Source organism: Pan troglodytes, chromosome 4, assembly GCF_028858775.2.
Source record: "Pan troglodytes isolate AG18354 chromosome 4, NHGRI_mPanTro3-v2.0_pri, whole genome shotgun sequence".
In the NCBI taxonomy this organism is placed as follows: domain Eukaryota; kingdom Metazoa; phylum Chordata; class Mammalia; order Primates; family Hominidae; genus Pan; species Pan troglodytes.
This window is the reverse complement of record NC_072402.2, coordinates 73,630,155-73,649,651: the sequence shown is the minus strand read 5'-3', so window position 1 is coordinate 73,649,651 and position 19,497 is coordinate 73,630,155. Positions and strand designations below refer to the sequence as shown.

General features: G+C 38.0%; 1 protein-coding gene across 7 annotated transcripts in view; it reads right to left on the bottom strand.

Annotated features, from left to right (window-relative positions):
• The window catches only part of FYB1 (FYN binding protein 1), a 163,998-nt gene that overhangs the window by 47,683 nt on the left and 96,818 nt on the right, over positions 1 to 19,497 (bottom strand). For all 7 annotated transcript variants that reach the window (XM_016953373.4, XM_016953375.4, XM_016953377.4 and 4 more), the window contains one exon: positions 688 to 844. In XM_016953373.4, the coding sequence (XP_016808862.4) occupies positions 688 to 844 (157 nt within the window). The remainder of the gene's footprint in view (positions 1 to 687; positions 845 to 19,497) is intronic.

Below are 19,497 nucleotides of genomic sequence, written 5' to 3'. Positions count from 1 at the left end.
TCAAGCAAGAGCAGGCTTGAATAAAAGTTTCCTAGATGTTAACGCCCAGCCAAAAATTCTGATGGATGAGAGAAAATCTGTATTATTGTTTAATTAAAGGAGGCTATTTAGCATAGTAGTTTAAAGCACACTTACTTTGGATTCAGACTACACTGGTTGAAATTTTTATTCTAAACTATTTTGTGATCTTGGAGAAGTTACTTGGCTTCTTTGCAGAGCTAAAGTTCCATTTCCTCATCTGTGAAATAATGATGATACTATCTAATCAATAAGGTTATAGAGATGATATATGTAAAAGTCCTAGCACATCTTAAGCAGTCAGTAAAAATATGGTGATGGAGTGGTGGTGATCATGATAGTGGAGGAGTTGGAGATGTTGATAGTGGAGGAGTTGGTGGTTCTCAAGAAAGCTTCAGAACTTTTTAAAAAACAGTGGAAATTTTCTTCTATAAAGGCTTAAGGGGAAACCCAACATAAAACAGATAAATAAGAATGGCTCAGAACTGAGCAATTCTAGGGGTATTTGCACTGCCAGCTTGGCCAGCTCAGCCAGTTCTTCTCCCTGCCAGCTGCCCACTTTTGTAGACCCAGAAGTTTCCCATGGAACTCTCAGCATTTGACTAAGCACAGTTTGAAAATCTACGGCAAGAGACTAGGAAAGAAATCGCAAGATAATCTTTTGCTTACTTTAGGTCAAACGGAGGTTTAATGTTTCTGGGAGGTAGGCTTGGGACTGGTGGTTGTGATGGGTGAGATGCTGGCAATGGTGGTTGGCTGGCCGGATGGGATGGTGGAGGTGGTGGCAGGGAAGTTGTTGAGTAAGACGTCTGGCCTTTGCTAGTACCTAAGAAGCAAAGCAAACAATACCATGAATTAAGACAAATCTTCAAAAAGAAGATTGTTAATTGCAAACATAGTTGGCTACAGATAAAATAATTTGGCAAAAATTAACAACTGGCTATATGGAATTTTCAATAAAGAGTATGTTTATTTTATTATTATTACTACGTTGTGTGCTATATATCTTTTGTGAGACAGGGTCTCGCTCTGCTACCCAGGCTGGGGTGCAGTGGCTCCATCATGGTTCACTGTAAGCTCAGACTCCTGGGCTTTCGGGATCTTCCTGCCTCAGCCTCCTGAGTAGCTGGGACTACACGCGTGCACCACAATGTCCATCTAAATTTTTAAAAAAATGTTGTACTTTTTGTAGAGATGAAGTCTTGATATGTCTCCCAGGCTGGTTTTGAACTCCTGGGCGCAAGCAATCCTCCTGCCGTGACCTCCCCAAATGTTGGGATTACAGGTGTGAGCCACTATGCCCGGCCTTATTCATCCTTTACATCAATAAGATGTATTACATATATGTATATACGCATAACACACATACACACAGTGTTTTTCCTGGTTGTTAAACATTTATCAGCATAGCGTTGCTGGTACCTAAAAAATTCCTAGGTTCTATCTGCTAAATAGTGACTAGAATCAGTTGTTTCTATATCTTTCCTCTTTGTTTTGATCCTCTTCCTCTCACTCAATCCTCCATCGACTTTCTGGTTTCATATATTGGGCTTTGGAATTACGCAGGTTGCCTTGTTTTCCTAAATATGGAATTTTAATTTCTTTCTCATTTTGGGGTGATTTTCTGAGAGGAAAAGAGGATAATATCTTGACAAACATTTTGTTTTAATTTTACCTGCCTTTGAGTACAAATGAGGTCATTTTTTCATGTTTCTAACCATTTTCCTTTTTTTTTTTTTCCTTGTGAGAGGGAGTCTAGCTCTGTCGCCCAGGCTGGAGTGCAGCGGTGCGATCTCGGCTCACTGCAACCTCTGCCTCCCAGGTTCAAGTGATTCTTCTGCCTCAGCCTCCTGAGTAGCTGGGATTATAGGTGCCTGCCACCATGCCCAGCTAATTTTTATATTTTTATTGGAGACGGGGTTTCTCTTTGTATTTTTAGTAGAGATGGGATTTCACCATGCCCGCCGCTGTGCCCATCTAATTTTTGTATTTTTAGTAGAGACAGGGTTTCACTGTGTTGACCAGGCTGGTCTTGAACTCTTGACCTTGTAATCCACCCGCCTTGTCCTCTGAAAGTGCTGGGATTACAAGCGTGAGCCACCGCGCCCGGCCTCCTTTTAATTGTATTATTTATTCAAATACTTTGCCTATTTCAAAATTAGTATTTTCCTTTTCTTCGTTTCTAAAATATTTTTATTAAGGATATTAATCTTTTTGTTTCTTAACTGGACCAACTGAATGTAATTAGGCTGCTTTGGATCCTGCTTTTGCCTGTCCATACATTAAAAATATAACACGACGAAGAAAACCTCTCTTTACAAACTTCAAAAAAAATACGGCACTTCACTGTAAATTTCCTTAGAAGGGTAATGCCAAGGTTTTACACAGCATATGACACAAACACATTCCTAATTTCTTCTAGATATTTCTCCCTCTTGCCAAAGCTCTTCACTTAGGGTAATTGCTGACCATATTGCCCTCTCTCTTCATTCTCTGACCTCACCCTAGTGTTTCCCTTCTTCCTGGAGTCTTAAAATCTGCTCGGCCCTGCACTGCAGACTCGAGACCCTCTAGGCCAGGTACAGTTCCCACGAGAATAGTTCTTCTTTTGCAGCTATTTTTTGGGGATGGAGGTAGACAGAATTAGTTCCCCTATAAATCTCATGAATAAAAAATTCCAACTCAAGATATTTATGTTAGAAATGTTGAATCCGGTTCGTTTTTGTCCTAACTAAAATAAAAATTTTTGGATATATCAGACTTTTCCTCTAATCTATTCAATCAATCCTTTGGTGTATAATTTCTGTCACTACATTGTCTTTAGGAAGGCCTTCCCTAATTTGAGAACAGATAATTATAAACAGTATATTTTCTCCTACTTCGCTGTGGCTTAGTTTTTTTTGTTGTTGTTGTTTTTTGTTTTTTACATTTAACACTTTAAAACTATTAGTAATTTATTTTGGAGTTTGGTGTGAGATAGAGATTTAATTTTATGGTGATTGTTGTTGTTGCTCCTAAATCATTTAGCAAACGTTCTGCACCATTTGTCTGATAAGCTATTACTTACCAATCTGACATGCCTCTTTTATCATAGAATAAACATTAAAAAGTCTAGTGAATGTGACAGATGAAAATGGCATCCAGTTATTTTAATTCATAAATAATATGGTTCAGTAGATTCATAAATGATTTAAAAGCTGTACCCAAAGAGAATACGCCTCTGTGAGTAGATGTTAATAAACCGTCCAAATAGAGAGAAAAATATTTATTAGCCATCTGTGACTTATCCTTTCATGGAAAAGATTTTGACAAGCAGGAGGCATTACCCTGGGAGAGTGACTTAAGGCCAACAAGTGAGAAGTTATAGAAATGGTGTAGGGAATGGTGAGTCCTTTGAATTGGAAACACTGAAAACTGACTTTCCCAAACCCAGGCTTTCTGCCTTTACACAGGCTTATGAGACTCTAATGGGCCCCCTGTGGTTCTGCTTACTCGACATCTATTCTCCTTTCTGTGGTTATACTAACTTGAGAAACCCAGGAAGGGGTGTGCTTCCTCTTTTACCGGACTTGGAACTAGAAGGGGGTCCTCCTTGAGTTGCCAGCAGCAGTCTTGCCACTGCCAGAGTAGGGCTCGCCTGAGAGTGCAGCAAAACCAGAGGGAAGCAGGGCAAGAGATGGAAAGGGACTGGTTAAATTTTTAAGAAAAATTAGTTTTGGACAATTGTCAAAGATAATTTGAAAGACATAATGAGGCACTAAACTAATTGAACATACTCTTCCTCATCAAGCTTGGGAGAACATATACTGAAGTCTTCCTATGTTACACTACTATGTGGCAGTGAAACACTTTGCTTTGCAAAACGGGTGGTCACTTTCAAATACTGCTAGGAATACATTTGCATGTATACAAAATAATTCTAAGGAAAAGCATCTTAGTTTTTCTGGAGGAAAAAACCAGTTAGACTTACTTTAATGTCTAACGATTGACATTAGAGTCTAATGATTGACTCTAAAATCTCAATCTGGACTTTATAAAGTGTACTAAAATATAATTAGAAATATTAACATCCTCAAAAGCAAAAATATGTTTTTATTCTGATGGAAAGAAAGGGGATGAATATTGAACTATAGTAAAATGAGCAAAGAAATAGAAACAATAAAGATAAAAATATCTGGGAATAATGATATTAAATAATGTTAATTAATCATGCAATTTTTGGCAAGCACCATACTAGGCATTCTACATATGTAATCTTATTTATTCTGTATAACAGCCCTATGGGGGTATATGTTATTATCTAGCTTCCATTTGATAGTTAAGAAAACTACCCAAGTTCAGAGAATTAGTAAGCCGTAGCGGTGGGTTTCAAACTTGGCCAGAATTTGAACTCTAGTCATTTTTTTTTTATGATGTCTATGCACTTTCTGCTATGCTCTAATGCTTCTCAAGGTAATTAAATGAAAATTATTAGTAAGCTAAAATAGACATTAGCAAACTGTCCTACAATCTGGGCATAAGTTCAGCTTTTTTGATTTGTATTTTTCCTCTTAGTGTGATTTTATGAGTGTTTTCAGTTTAATGCAGGAAAGACCTGGCTCTAGAGACTGTAAGGCTCACATATCGGGGTGTTCTGGATGCTAAATTCAGATGCCTTAGAATTTGATTTTGGAAACCAGAAAGCAGGGATGTAAACATTCAAGCTAGTAGGAAATAGGCTCTTAAAGATGAATGACTGATACTAGCTGGCTGGAAAAAAAAGCTCTCAAGAACTGAAATCGGGGAATTTTGAAATAGCATAAAAGAACTTAGAAGATACAAAATAAGGGGAAAGAGCAAAAAGTTTAGACCTCAGTTGGCATTACAAATTGGGGATGTGCAATTTGAGAGCTAACACCTAAAACTCTGATCTGCTTATGGATCTCATCTCCCAAAGCTCAGGGGGGAATGCCTGGATATCTGTGATTTGAAAGTACTGGAACTGAAAAGACCACGTGGAATGTTTTCCTCAAAGAAAGACAGGATTGTGCAGGGATATGGATCCCTGTAGTAGTGGGCAGAGCTGGTCTTCTGGACAGTGCAGGATGGTTCAGCAGCAATGAGCTAATCAGATGAATTTGCAACCTACTGCCCACTGTTGTCCTGAGACAGACTGAGGAACTGTGCTCTGAGCATTTTAACAGGAGATCAAGGCTTCAAGAAGGACATAATAGGCATCTTGCTAATAAGTCAAGTGGGAGCTTGAGTGACTAATGACAAAAAAAAAATAAGGAAAATTGGTTATATTTATATTAGGGAACAGTTTATACCAGTCACAGAAAAATGGGGAGAATTGCAAATAACAGGGAGTGAAATTGCAATATCTTCTAGAACGCAAAAACAATTCTTAAAAATCTAGGCAGTTAATAACCTCTGACTCAAACTTTTCATCCTTTTTAATTTTGGAAGTTTGGAAGAGATCTTGCACAAGTCACGTTCCCCTGCTCAGGCCTGCTGAAATGGGCGGAGCACCGGGGCCATTTTATCACGAGGAAATGACCAGGAGAGACTTTCCATGAGTCAGTGGGTGCTCAGTGGTTATCTGGCCCTGCCTTGAAGAATGGTTCCAGGTTCACTGAAATGCAGGCTACCCAAAATGGTGAGATTTTGTCAGGATCTAAAACTCTATAAACAGAAAAGTGGATTTGAGGGCAATGGAAGATGGAGCAGGGACAGAAGAGGTGGAAATGAATAGAGAGGACCCAACGAGTGGTGGTATACTCATGGGAAATGGAAATTGTATTACTTCACAAACTTTGCATTTTATGTATTTCTGTTGGTCAAAAATGCTGGTTCTGGATACTTTTACAACATTCTGGTAACAAAGATCTATGAAGACTTAGGATATCTACCTTGTAGATTCTAATGTTTGTGACTTTTGACTAAGAAGGTACCTAAAGTCTTCATGTCCAGAGGGGCATAAGGAACATGTGGAGATCTGGTTCTCAATTTCCTTTTTAAATCCATGGATTCCTTAACAACACCAAAGACGTTATACCATATTGCTGCTCCCAATTGCCACAAAACCCTGACCCTAGACTTGGCATTTCTAATTCTGGTTTTCTTGGGGTGTCTTAGACCAGGCATTAGAAAACTTTGATTTTATCTCCAGCTCTATCACCAAAGAGCTATTTGTCTTTGGCAAATCACTTAATCTCCATGTGATTTAGTTTCTCCATCTGTCAGATGGGAGTAATCGAGCCCTAACTACCTCAAAGGGTTTAAGGATGAAATAAGCTAATACATGTGAAAGCATCTTAAAAAGTCTGAAGCATTGCATAAACATAAAAGATGGTCACACAAGGCTGAGGGATGCCACATATAAAATCATTTCTAAGTTACTTTAACTTAAGAAATTTGGAAATTATTTAATTTCATCATCTATTTGTTTGAGAATTATTAAGCATTTGTCTCAGATTTTAGCCGTGGGCTGGCAACTCGGCATATAGACTTTTATTTTCTCTGGGCCAGTATAGGTACATAGCATTTCCCATTCAAACAAGAAGAAAAGCTCTAGCAACTACATGGCGCTGCCAGAGTCTATATTGGTGAACTCTGCACTAAGTAGTTTGTAAAACTATTTGAGTGGACACTTAATGGAATCTCTTATGGTTGCATGGCCACATACAGTCATTTGCACCTAAACTAAACACAGAATTTCTCAGGACTGAGTCTCACTGAGATCTTACCACATTTACCATAAAGGTTGTTTGTAATCCCCTTCATTCCCAGACCCTACCCTTGCCTTCCTCACGTACCACAGATGACCTTACCTCTTATTTTACTAAGAACATGGAGAATGCCCCATCTGACTATCTCCACTTGCCCTGCATTCTAACTGAAAATCTCCTGATATCTTGCTCTCCCGTTTTTCTATTGCTCCAGATTCTCTGGAAAGATGGCATTCCTCCTTGCACATACTAACAATGGCATTTTAGTTCCCATCAGTGCCTGCTTCCTCGTACAGCCCACTCCCTTTATTATTAACTCCTTCATTGCATCAAGCAAGAAACATTCACTAAGCACTTACCATGTGCTCTGAACTGTGCGTTTCATCTTTTCAATGCACTTTCCATCTTAAACATGGTCTGATATCTTCAACTCTATAGAAGAACAACAGTATCCTTTTTTAACCTCTTCCCCCACCCTAGATACCAGCTGATTTTGTTCCTCTTGTTCATGGCCAAACTTCTTGGAAAAAACCCCTACATTTGCTACTTCTATATCTTAAATGTGTTTGGATGGCCTCATGGAGAAGTAAAGAATGAAAGGCTTAGGTTTAAATTCAGATTCAACCACTTTTATATCAACCTTCCAGTTTTTATTACTCAGTATGAAGACTTGGTTAAGTTGCTTGACATCTCCAAGTCTTCATTTTCTCATCTGCGAAATGGTCACATACACGCACTCTGCAGAAGCATCTGACACATGGTATGGTAGTTCTTAATAAATGGTCCTGTTCTTCTTAGCTACTAAATGATCTGGCTGTCCCATTCATACACTACAGTCTACTCCCCTCAATTGCAAAGAAAACAATAAACAAACAGAAACCACTTTTTCCTCAAATTAGTCATGTCTAATCCTAGATTTGTTCGAGAATCTTAGAATAGTCTAAGAATGAAGAAGTTTAAATCCCTAGATCTACCCCAGTAGGCACCAAAACAACCAAATACTACTTTCAGATTCTTCACTCCAAAACACACCAGAAACAATTTTCAACATGAGAATTTGAAAGACTGGCAGAAAGAATGTTTGTGCTGAAGTTATTGAGGCCAGGGTTTGACTACTAATCCCACCCAGTATTAGCTGTAAGGCACTGGGTAATTTATTTTGCTTCTCTGGATTTTAGATTCTCTGCCTATTAAAATGGGACTACTGACTCTTAACTTGCAGGGTTGCTATAAGAATTCAAAATATGTCTATCTGCCAAGCACACAGTAGGTATTCAGTGCTACTTATGAATTACTCTAGGAACTAAGATGGTTGTGTTCTGTATGGGATAGGCGCTTTAAAAATCAATAGGACATGTTTATTTCCATCTGTGCAGAGAGATTGGGATCATCATACTTCAGTAACTTTTATTAGAAGTTTTCTAAACTGCCACCTGTGCTCGAAATGACATGCTAATTGCCACACATCTGACCATTCTGTTAAAAGCAAGATTTAAAAAAACTGCCTGCCCTTTTGAAGTGTGGTGTGGCTGTCCTGTGATTCCCTGGTGTTAACACCTAGCTCAGAGAGCTCTCTGTTTGTACGCAGAGCACTGGTATGTGTTTTCTCACACCATTTTTATTTTATTTAAAATTACCATAAATTACTTTCTCATTTATTTATTCATTTTCTTCCTAGCTAAACAGTGAGCTTCTGAGGTGGGTCTCCACTGTCAACACCTGTGTATGCCCTATGACACTGCATGTATCACACATTTAATGTTTCACTGATTGATTTTCTTTTTCTTTTGTCTTTTTCCCCTTAGAAAACAAAAATAATTTAAAAAAGCAAACTGTAAAATAAATATCTGCACAGTAAAACATTTAAGAAAATATAGGAGGGAATGCTGAAAAGAAAAACCCCTGTTCTAGACCCCCATAGTCTAGTTACAAGCCTCAAAGACAACAGTTGTTACTAGTTTCTTAGGTATATTTCAAGAAATATATTCTATGTATTTTTTTACAGAAATGGAACCATGGTGTATACATTATTCTGTACTTTGCTTTCTTAACTTAATTTTAAAAAGATGTTGTATATTGGCACAAAAAGAGCAATCTGGTTTTTTTTTTTTTTTTTAAATGACAGTGGAGTTCTCCATTGCATGGATTTACCTTATTTTATGTGACCAGTCTCATTATTTCTGGTCACTTAGGTTATAAAAATAACCACTGAAGTATAAGTCATATAAATAAACTGGTTTAAAATATACAACTCCATGGTATTATTATATTTACAGTTGTGCAACCAGTACTATAATCTAATTTTAGAATATACACATCACCTCAAAAATAAACCCCTGTACTTACTGGAAGTCACTCCCCATCCCTATCCCCAAACCTTGCTGCCATAGGCAGCCAATAATCTATTTTTGGTTTCTTACAGATTGGCTTATTCCAGATATTTCATATCAACAGAATCATACCATATGTGGTTGTTTGTGACTAGTTTCTTTCACTTAGTTGTTTTTGCAGTTCAATTATATTGTAGCAGATATTAATACTACTATCTTATGGCTGAATCATATTTCATCATATGTCACATTTATTTATCCATTCATCAGTTGATGAACATTTAAGTTGTTTCTACCTTCTGCCTGTTATACAGAATGCTGCTATGAATGTTAATGTATGTCTTCGTGTGGACCTATGTTTTCATTTCTCCTGGGTAAATACCAAGAGTAGAATTGCTAGGTAACTCCATATTCAACCTTCTGAGGAACTCTAGATTGTTGCTTATTTTATGCTATTTTAGACAATTACAATTATAAAATTTTTCTTGTATGTATGTCTTTGACTGCAAGTATAAATGTACCTGTAGGATAAATTCCTAGAAAGTGAAATCGGCAGGTCAAAAGAACTGAGCATTAAAATATTTTGGTAGGCTGGGTGCTGTGGCTCACACCTGTAATCCCAGCACTTTGGGAGGCCGAGGTGGGCAGATCACGAGGTCAAGAGATCCAGACCATCCTGGCCAACATGGTGAAACCCCGTCTCTACTAAAAATACAAAAATTAGCCAGGCGTGGTGGCGCTTGTCTGTAGTCCCAGCTACTCGGGAGGCTGAGGTAGGAGAATCGCTTGAACAAGGGAGGCGGAGGTTGCAGTGAGCCGAGATGGTGCCACTGCACTCCAGCCTGGGCAACAGAGACGCCATCTCAAAAAAAAAAAGTTTTGGTAAGTAATGCTGTTTAGTGATTTTTTTTTTTTTAAACAAGTGGGAGAATACCTGTTTTACCATAACTTCACTGGCATGTATATTATCACACATTTTTGGTCTTAATAATCCTGATAGGTAAAACATAAATGCTATATCAATTGGATTTTCATATTTATAAGTGAGACTGAGCATTCTTTCATATGTTTATAAGACATTTTATTTGTGTGAGTATGTCTTCTTTATAAAGAATATTAGAAGTACAGCATCCTATTTAATTAAATAGCTGGAAAAATGAACATTCTCTTTTATGATTGGTATTTGATATAATACAGAGTTTCATATACAATACAAACATATTAGTAGATATTGTTATCTAGGTAAAAGTATCATTAAAAATTTTCAATCCTCATCAGCCTTCAAGTCTAAGGACTTGAAACGTCTGGGTCACAGACTTAGAAAATCTAGTTTTACGGAATTTTTCCTTGCCCTAATTCAAAGCCATCTGCTCTTATCTTCAAAGGATTTGTAAACCATTGTGGATGGGAAATTTTGAAAACCAATTTAGTTGAAAACAAAGCACTGTAATTATATTAGTATGAAATCTTTTGCTTTGAATGCAAACTGCCAAGAAAATGTTAGGCAGCTTAGAATAGTCCAACAAAGTGGAAAGAAAAGTAATACTGAAACATCAATGTTTACATAGATAATCAAAACTGAAATTAGAATGGAGGTGAAGAGGTAGAGATCAAAACAAATCTAATGATCAATGAGAGGAAAATAAGTACAGAAAGGCTTTGATCACTGTCATAAACTCTTCCAACTCAGATCTAACTTTAACATTCAATGTCTCTGAATAATTTTTTCAACTGTTAAAAATTCACCTCCCCAATAACTTTGTTGGTTATTCAATTATATGTAATCATGAAAGGTAAATTGTTTTTATAAATGAGTTTATTCATTTTCCAGTCATAAAATAATATGAAATTCAAATTAGGCGGTAATTAGACAGGATATTGCTGACTTTTGGATCTTTTTTTGGAAAGTTAAGTGTGACTTTAAAAAGGAAAAAAGTCAGCATATAAGAAAAGTTCTTTGTCAGATGCTCATAGATTACAGGGTGCCTCTTCCCTCCTCTAAGATACAACATATTTGGGCATAAGGCAATAACTGAATCTGTATTCTTCAAATATGAAAAGTTACTTTAAAAGTGTACTAATAACTTCTATAGGAGCAAAGAAAGCACTAGAAATCAAGTTTTAGAAACATCCTCAGATGAACTCTTTCCATTTTTGAGGGAACAGTGAATGTTTTGGCTAAATCAACAGTAGAAATCCTTTGAGAACACTTTTAGGATAAAATCAATATAAGCCAGTAATATAACATCTATAAGCAGAGAAGGAATAAACCTTGATGTGCAGAGGCAATAGCACATCCTCAGGGAGAGAGAGGGGCAAACAGAGGAGAAATAAAGCATGTGCTCCAAATTCAGCTGTCTGTGGGTGCCAGGCAGGAGCATGCCTGTGTGCACTGAGCTGGGAGCACGTGACCATGGTGAACAGGAAACTAATGCCCTGTCTCAATGGGTGGCCACTGTGGGGCTCCAGCCCACTGTAAATATGTGAAGAAAAAGACTAGATTTTTCTATAAAATCCTCTACTTTTTGAATGTTGGCAACTATTAAAACAAAAGAAATCAATCAAACAAAAAACTCTGCACACCCAACACAGCACATTTTTGGGCTACGTTCTTTTTTTGTCGTTGTTGTTGAGACGGAGTTTTGCTCTGTCGCCCAGGTTGGAGTGCAGTGATGTGATCTCAGCTGACTGCAACATCCACTTCCCAGGTTCAAGCGATTCTTCTGCCTCAGCCTCCTGAGTAGCTGGGATTATAGGTAACCACCACCACACCTGGCTAATTCTGTATTTTTAGTAGAGACAGGATTTCACCAGGCTGGTCTCGAACTCCTGACCTCACGTGAACTACCTGCTTCAGTCTCCCAAAGTGCTGGGATTACAGGTGTGAGCCACCATGACTGGCCTGTGCTACATTAATTTATGACATACGCCCTTTTTAAGTAAAGAAAGAGAAAGCCTCGCAAAGAAATTTTAATAAAGGAAATTGCCTGACCAGTGTGGTTCATCCAGGAAGCAAGCTTTTCCTTGCTAAAACTATGAAGTTTTGAAAGGGACAAATTAGACCATTAGACCAGGCAAAGAATTGTAATGCACTGGAGAAAGAACTAGAATTGCCAACAAAGAAGGCAGAGCTTCCCTGTAGTGCCTGGACAGAGCAAGTGTTCTTAGCGTGACTCAAAGGGAGATAAAGTGACTATGACTCAGTATACCTGTTAGAAGCACAACTACATATACAGACATGTGACAAGAGAAGGTACTCAGTTAAGTTAAATATTTGCTACTTTTGCTATGGCAATGACTATTGTTGCCATTGCTTACAAAAAATAATCGTAAAATTCATATGGAAGCAAAAAGAGCCCTGAGTAGACAAAGCAATCCTAAACAAAAAGAACAAAGCTGGAGCCATCACATTACCTGTCTTCAAATTATACGACAAGGCTATAGCAACCAAAACAGCATGGCACTGGTATAAAAATAGACACATAGGTCAATGGAATGGAATAGAGAGCCCAGAAAGAAAGCCACACACCCACAGCCAACTGATCTTTGACAAAGTTGACAAAAATGTACACTGGGGAAATGACACTCTATTCAATAAATGGTGCTGGGAAAATTTGACTGCCATATGCATAAGAATGAAACTGGACTCCTATCTCTCACCATACACAAGAAATTAATGCAAGATGGAGTAAAGATTTAAATGTAAGATCTGAAGCTATAAAAATACTAAAAGAAAACCTAGGAAAAACTTATGGTCATTAGCCTAGGCAAAAATTCATGGCTAAGACTTCAAAAGCAAATACAACAAAACCAAAAATAAACAAATGGGATTTAACTAAACTAGAAAGCCTCTGTCAGTAAAAGAAATAATCAACTGAATAAGCAGACAATCTGCAGATTGGGAGAAAACATTTGCAAGCTGTGCATCCAACAAAGGACTTACATCCAGAATCTGCAATCAACTCACAACCCCCAAAATAATCTCATTAAAAAGTGGGCAAAGGACGTGAACAGATATTTTTCAAAAGAAGACACACATGTGGCCAACAAGAATATGAAAAAGTGCTCCACATCACTAATCACCAGAGAACTGCAAATTAAAATCGCAATGAGATATCATCGTACAGCAGTCAGGATGGCTATTATTAAAAAATAAAACAATAAGAGATGTGGGCAAGGATGTCGAGTAAAGGGAATGCTTATACACCGTTGGTGGGAATGTATATAAATTAGTACAGCTTCTAGAGAAAACAGTATGGAAATTTCTCAAACAACTAAAAATGGAATTACTGTAAGATTCAGCAATCCTACTACTGGATATTCAACCAAAAGAAAAGAAATCGGCTGGGAGCAGTGGCTCATGCCTCTAATTCCAGCACTTTGGGAGGCTGAGGCAGGCAGATCACCTGAGGTCAGGAGTTCAAGACCAGCCTGACCAACATGGTGAAACCCCTTCTGTCCTAAAATACAAAATTATCCGGGCCTGGTGGCAGGTGCCTGTAATCCCAGCTACTCGGGAGGCTGAGGCAGGAGAATAGCTTGAACCCAGGAGGTGGAGGTTGTGGTGAGCCAAGATCGTGCCATTGTACTCCAGCCTGGGCAACAAGGTGAAACTCCGTCTCATAAAAAAAAAGAAAGAAAGAAAGAAAGAAATCATTTTACCAAAAAGACACCTGCACTTGTATGTTTATCACAGTACTATTCACAATAGCAAAGTCATAGAATCAACCTAAGTGTCCATCAATGGATGAAACTTATAAAATGGATGACACTGATAAAGAAAATGTGGTATACGTGGAATACTACTCAGCCATAAAAAATAAAATTATGTCTTCTGCAGTAACATGGATGGAGGTAGAGGACATTATCTTAAATGAAATAATTGAGAAACAGAAAGTCAAAAAGCACCTGTTCTCACTTGTAAGTGGGAGTTAAATTAAATATAGACGTGGACATAGAGTGTGAAATAATAGACCCTGGAGACTGGGAAGGGTGGGAGGGTTGGCAAGAGTGAGGAATTGGAAATTAATTAATGGGTACAATGTACACTATTCTGGTGATGGTTATAATAAAAGCCCAGACTTCATTACTACACACGGTATCCATGAAAAAAAACCCCTGCACTTTATCCCTTAAATTTATATAAATAAAAAAAGAAAGGAGGGACCCTGAGTCAAAATATAGCACATAAACATAAGATGATAAATCAGGTTTTAGAGGAGAGAAAGATATATAAAGTTGGTGCAAAGGTAATTGCGGTTTTTGCCATTACTTTTGGTAAAAGCTGCAATTAACTTTGCACCAACCTAAAAGAAGAAAAGACACAGAAGGAAAAAAATATAAAAGCCACAAAGAAGTAGTGGGGCACAGTGGAGAGAGCGAGCGTTTTGAAATGAGATGATCCGGGGATCAAGCTTCTACTAGAGGTGTGATCTTGGGTAGTTCTCTCTCTCTCTCTCTCTGTCTCTCTCTCTCTCTCCCTTGTTTTTGTTTTTGTTTTAAGGTATTTTTTATTACACAAATAATACATGACTCATTTCTGGAAGAAGCTTTACAACACAGATAAAGTAGAGTTTCAGATGACCTCTCACTCCTCCTTGCCCTCCCTTTCCCAGAAACTACCATTGTTTATCTTTGCAGAACTTTTTCTAAGTGTTTACTGACCTTTGTATGTATGCACAGGAATATCTGATTAAAAACCTAAATTGCTCTGCATGCTGAATATTGTGCTGCCTATTCTGGGCCTATCTTGTTCTTTGTAAATGTTCCAGAGTATTCTGTGTTAGGGATAGTCCAGGTTTGTTCAGTCTTCTCCCTTGACTAAAAACAATGTAATGTTAAGCATCTACTTGTGCTTTTCTGTGTAACTGCAGGGCAGTGGTGGGGGGAAGTGTTCTAGGACAGAGATCTAAAAGTAGAATTGCTGAGATGAAAGATTTGCATATTTTATTTTCCTGTAGGATCTGCCAATTGTCCTCCAGTGAGGCTTCAGCAATGTGCCTCAATGAAGTCTTGTCTCCTCATACCCTCTCCGTCACTGGACGTTTGTAATCACTTTTTAATTTCATTAGCACAATCACTTAATCTTCCAGGGCATCAGCTTACTCTGTAAAAAGGCAAAAATTCTACTCCACAATAAAGTTATGACAATTATATTATTTAACAACAGTGCCCATCACAAACTCACAAAAGACACTTTATAAATGTTAATTCTCTTCCCTTATTATGGATATTTTAGTGAAAAAAAATTAGTCAAACTAGATGTGTCTCTGTGTAACTTTCTTACGGTGCTAATAAACCTTTGCAATTGGTAGCATGTGTTTAACTGCTGAGTAAGCCTATTTTTTTCAAAAACTTTTAGCCCACATTCATATTCCATTTTTAATTAAAGTGCTGTAATCAGGAATATTTCTCTTGAGTTTAGCATTGCTATATTATCATGTCATGTATTATAACTCAGTTTTCCCACTACATTTCTTCTTTCAATTACTGTAAAACCTTTGTTTCTATAGTTCATCATGACAATGTTTGGCCTGCACTTGTTAGCCTGAGACAAGTAAAGGTGTATTTTAATGACAATTAACGAAAAAGTTATTCTTCCATTAACTTTTTTTTAGACTTTCACTGAATGAAAACATAATGTAAAAAATTGTGTAAGAAATTTGTGGATTTCTGAGAATGTCCAAAGACCTCGGGTTGATCTATACTGCCCTAATTGCCACAGTTAGGTTATCAATTGCATGTAAAGATACCTCCACCTTATTTATCTAATCTGTATACTTTGCTTAATAATTCTAACTATAATATCAAACAATGCCAGGTTTTACAGCTTCTAAGTCTAATTCTTAAATCTTGTCACTATATTATAAAAATTAAGTTAAAAACCATAGTCACATTTACTGTTGTGCATATAATTGTGTATAAAGTCCAAACATAATAGTCAATTGGTGAAATGAACACATAATTAATGAATATGTAATAATCATTCATATTAATTTCTCCTTTTTTCTTTTTTTAATCAAAATAGGAAATGTTTTATTTTTGTCACTAAATACAATTAGTTTCCCTGATTGTAACCCATTATCAATGTCACCTAACATATAGATGGTCTGTATAGAGGTGAACACCACCAGCATCTTTCTCTACATGTATATTAGGACCACTGAACTCAGAAAAAGCAGAGTTGAGCTTGTTAAATTATTGTCTGTTTTAGAAACTCTTACCATTTAAAGGAAATAGGAAGATTTAGGTAGCAGAATACTTGTAAAATAACTTAAAAAGTTAAAAGCTTGTAGTGATAAAATAATCTTGTGCACATTCTCAGAAATTTTAGGCAATTGGCCTTGCAGATCCCAAGTTTAGAAAAAGACAACTAATCATTGCAACATCTGGGCTCAGTTCATTTGCCATATGTTAGTCGTGGTGCATTTCTGGTGTATAAGTCAACAGAACAATCATGACCCAGAGGTGAAGCAAAGCCATATATATAATCATAAAAACTCGTGCTATGGGGTATCTTTGGAGAAAAATTCCCAGACGAATACTAAACCGGTCAATTGAACTAGCTTTGTGAATTTTTCCATACATTCCTGCCAGATTAGTTTCTGTGCCATTAAAAAGAACAGGAACATTTCACAGAAGAGTGCCTTCACCATTGACAATTTCAGACATATTAATCGAAGACCCGTTACTACTACTTCCAGAGGCAGAGTTCATCTGCCGTTTGAGGTGCTCCAGTTGAAAGACCAAGGAGGGCCAGATGCAGTGGCTCACGCCTGTAATCCCAGCACTTTGGGAGGCCGAGGCGGGTGGATTACCTGAGGTCAGGAGTTCGAGACCAGTCTGGCCAACATGGTGAAACCCTGTCTCTATTGAAAGTACAAAAATTAGCCGGGCCAGTCGAAGGTTAGATAGTTCATGTGATTTGCCATCTTCATTAGGTGTTGGGATGTGCTCAGTGCAGGCAGCATTTGATGATGCATTTTCCAAAAGAATTTTCTTCAGTGGTTTTGATGGTGGTTATACTGGGGTTCACAGAACTAACACTTGACGTCCAAGAACTCTGAAAGACAGGTGTCTTTCCTTTTTCCTTTTTGATTTCCACCCTCCCAGTAGGCTCCTTCTGTGAACTATTAAGGAAATTAAAGGGCAGCTCATCATCAGGTTCTGACTTTCTTGTTCACACAAATTGGGATGAAGGCCTAGGAACAGATGAATTTTCAATAGGATGAGAGGCCTCCACTGGTGTCCTAGATCTTACTTTCACATTTGCAGTGCCAGCTAAAATGGTGGCTTTTTGATTTCAAATGTTATCAGTTGCTGATGAAGTATAAGTAGCTACAGGTCAAGTCTGATATGTCAAATCTGTATTTGAACTTCTGTGAAGTTCAGTATAGTCAGTATTTTTGCTATATATGATGTTGCTGGTGGTGGTGTCTTTCCTACTGAGAGCTGTTGCAGCCCCTTGATCAACTCAGTTTAAAAGATCTTCTGTCTTTCCAGCAGGATCAACAAACCAAGACATGATGGCAGCAGAATAATCCTATTGGCAAACCTGAGGACTCTGGGCCAGCTGCACCATGGTTTTGTCGCCGTCCTGGGCCGGACCCCCTCAGCAGCAGACCTGGAGGGGGCCCAAGCTGAGTAAACTTCCCTCCTTTTTTCTTATTCCCTACATCCAATACATGAGAATTCCCGATTAATGCTACAGCTCAAACGCATTCTAGATTCATCCATTTCTTTCTCCTCCATTTGACCTCCCTTGTGCAAACTTCATCATCTCTTATCTGGACTCTTAACAGTAGCCTCCTCACCAGTTTTTTGGTGTCATTATTATTTGCCTACAATTGATGCTCTACACAGGAAAAAGAGGTCCTAAAATGCAAACCAGACTATAACATTCCTCTTCATTATGGCTCCAATTTCAATGTCTTCCTATCATAAATTCCAAACTGTGACCTTCTGGATCTATGGAATTTGGTCAGTGCCTACTGCTCCAGCCTCATCTGGAACCATTATTGCTCCTTCATCTGTGTTATTCCAGCCCATCCAAGTCTTTCTGTTTCTTTAACCCCATCAAGCTTGTTCTTACCTAAGGAATTTGTACTCCCTGCTCTCTGATCAGAACGCTCCTTTCCCCTATTATTGTATTACCATTCATGTTTCTGCTTAAGTAAATTGCTTAAAAGAATTTTTAGGCTGGGCACGGTGACTCACACCTGTAATCCCAGCAGTTTGGGAGGCCGAGGCACAGGGGTGACATGAGGTCAGGCATTTGAAACCAGCCTGGCCAACATGGTGAAACCCCGTCTCTACTAAAAATACAAAAAAATTAGCTGGATGTGGTAGCACAAGCCTGTAATCCCAGCTACTCGGGAGGCTGAGGCAGGAGAATTGCTTGAACCTAGGAGGCAGAGGTTCTAGTGAGCCGAGATTGTGCCACTGTACTCTAACCTGGGCAACAGAGACTCTGTCTCCAAAAAAAAAAAAAAAAAAAAAAAGTAAACTCTGAAGATAGCATTTTTACATTTTCTTCTATTATAGTATAGAACAGTAGTTTTTAAGTTGTGGAATCAGGACTCGCAGCATCAGCATCACCTGAGAACTTGCTACAAATGCAAGTTCTTAGGCCCCATGCCTGACCTACTGAATTAGAAACTCTGGGTCTGGGGCCCAGCAATCTGTGTTTTAATAAGCTCTCTAGGTGATTCTAATGCACACTGAAGTTTGAGAATCACTGATATAAAATAAATGGTGGGTACATATGTCTCATTTGAAGTTCAACATAAAGAGACAACAGGCAGGCTGTGAAAAGACCAATAACTTCAGAAGTTATTGCACTACTGAAGTGCAATATTGCCTGGTATATACTATCGTCACCTCCCATTCTTCTGTTTTGAAACACAACTTGTTTGCAATTCTTAATAATACCACGTTAACTACCAGCTGACACTTTCAGTTAGTATTTCATTGTCTGAGAGTTCCTTCTGGCTATCACTTGCCCTTTCTGCAAGAGCCAAAGCATACGTGGGCCAAACATTTGCTGAAGTAAGAGAACCTGGGGATTGTAAGGTGGGAAAAGCCTTGTTAAGATTCCATGGCATTACCTCTTTTGTAATTGGACAAACGAGGAAGTGACAAGCAGGGGTGAAGGATGGTAAAGATAATGAGGAGAATCAGAAGTCAACTTTAGGAAATAATATATTGAAAAGATTGGGGAAAACAAGGCAGCATGGTAAGGAGCAGTCTTTAATGCATTCTTTATATAATACGAACCACCAATTTTCTACACAGAAAGGGAACAGAATCAGACAAAGCAGACCCACTGAAAGGATAGAATCCCTTTTTAAAAAAATAATTTTGGTCGGGTGTGGTGGCTCATGCCTGTAATCCCAGCACTTTGGGAGGCTGAGGCAGGTGGATCACTTGAGCTCAGGAGT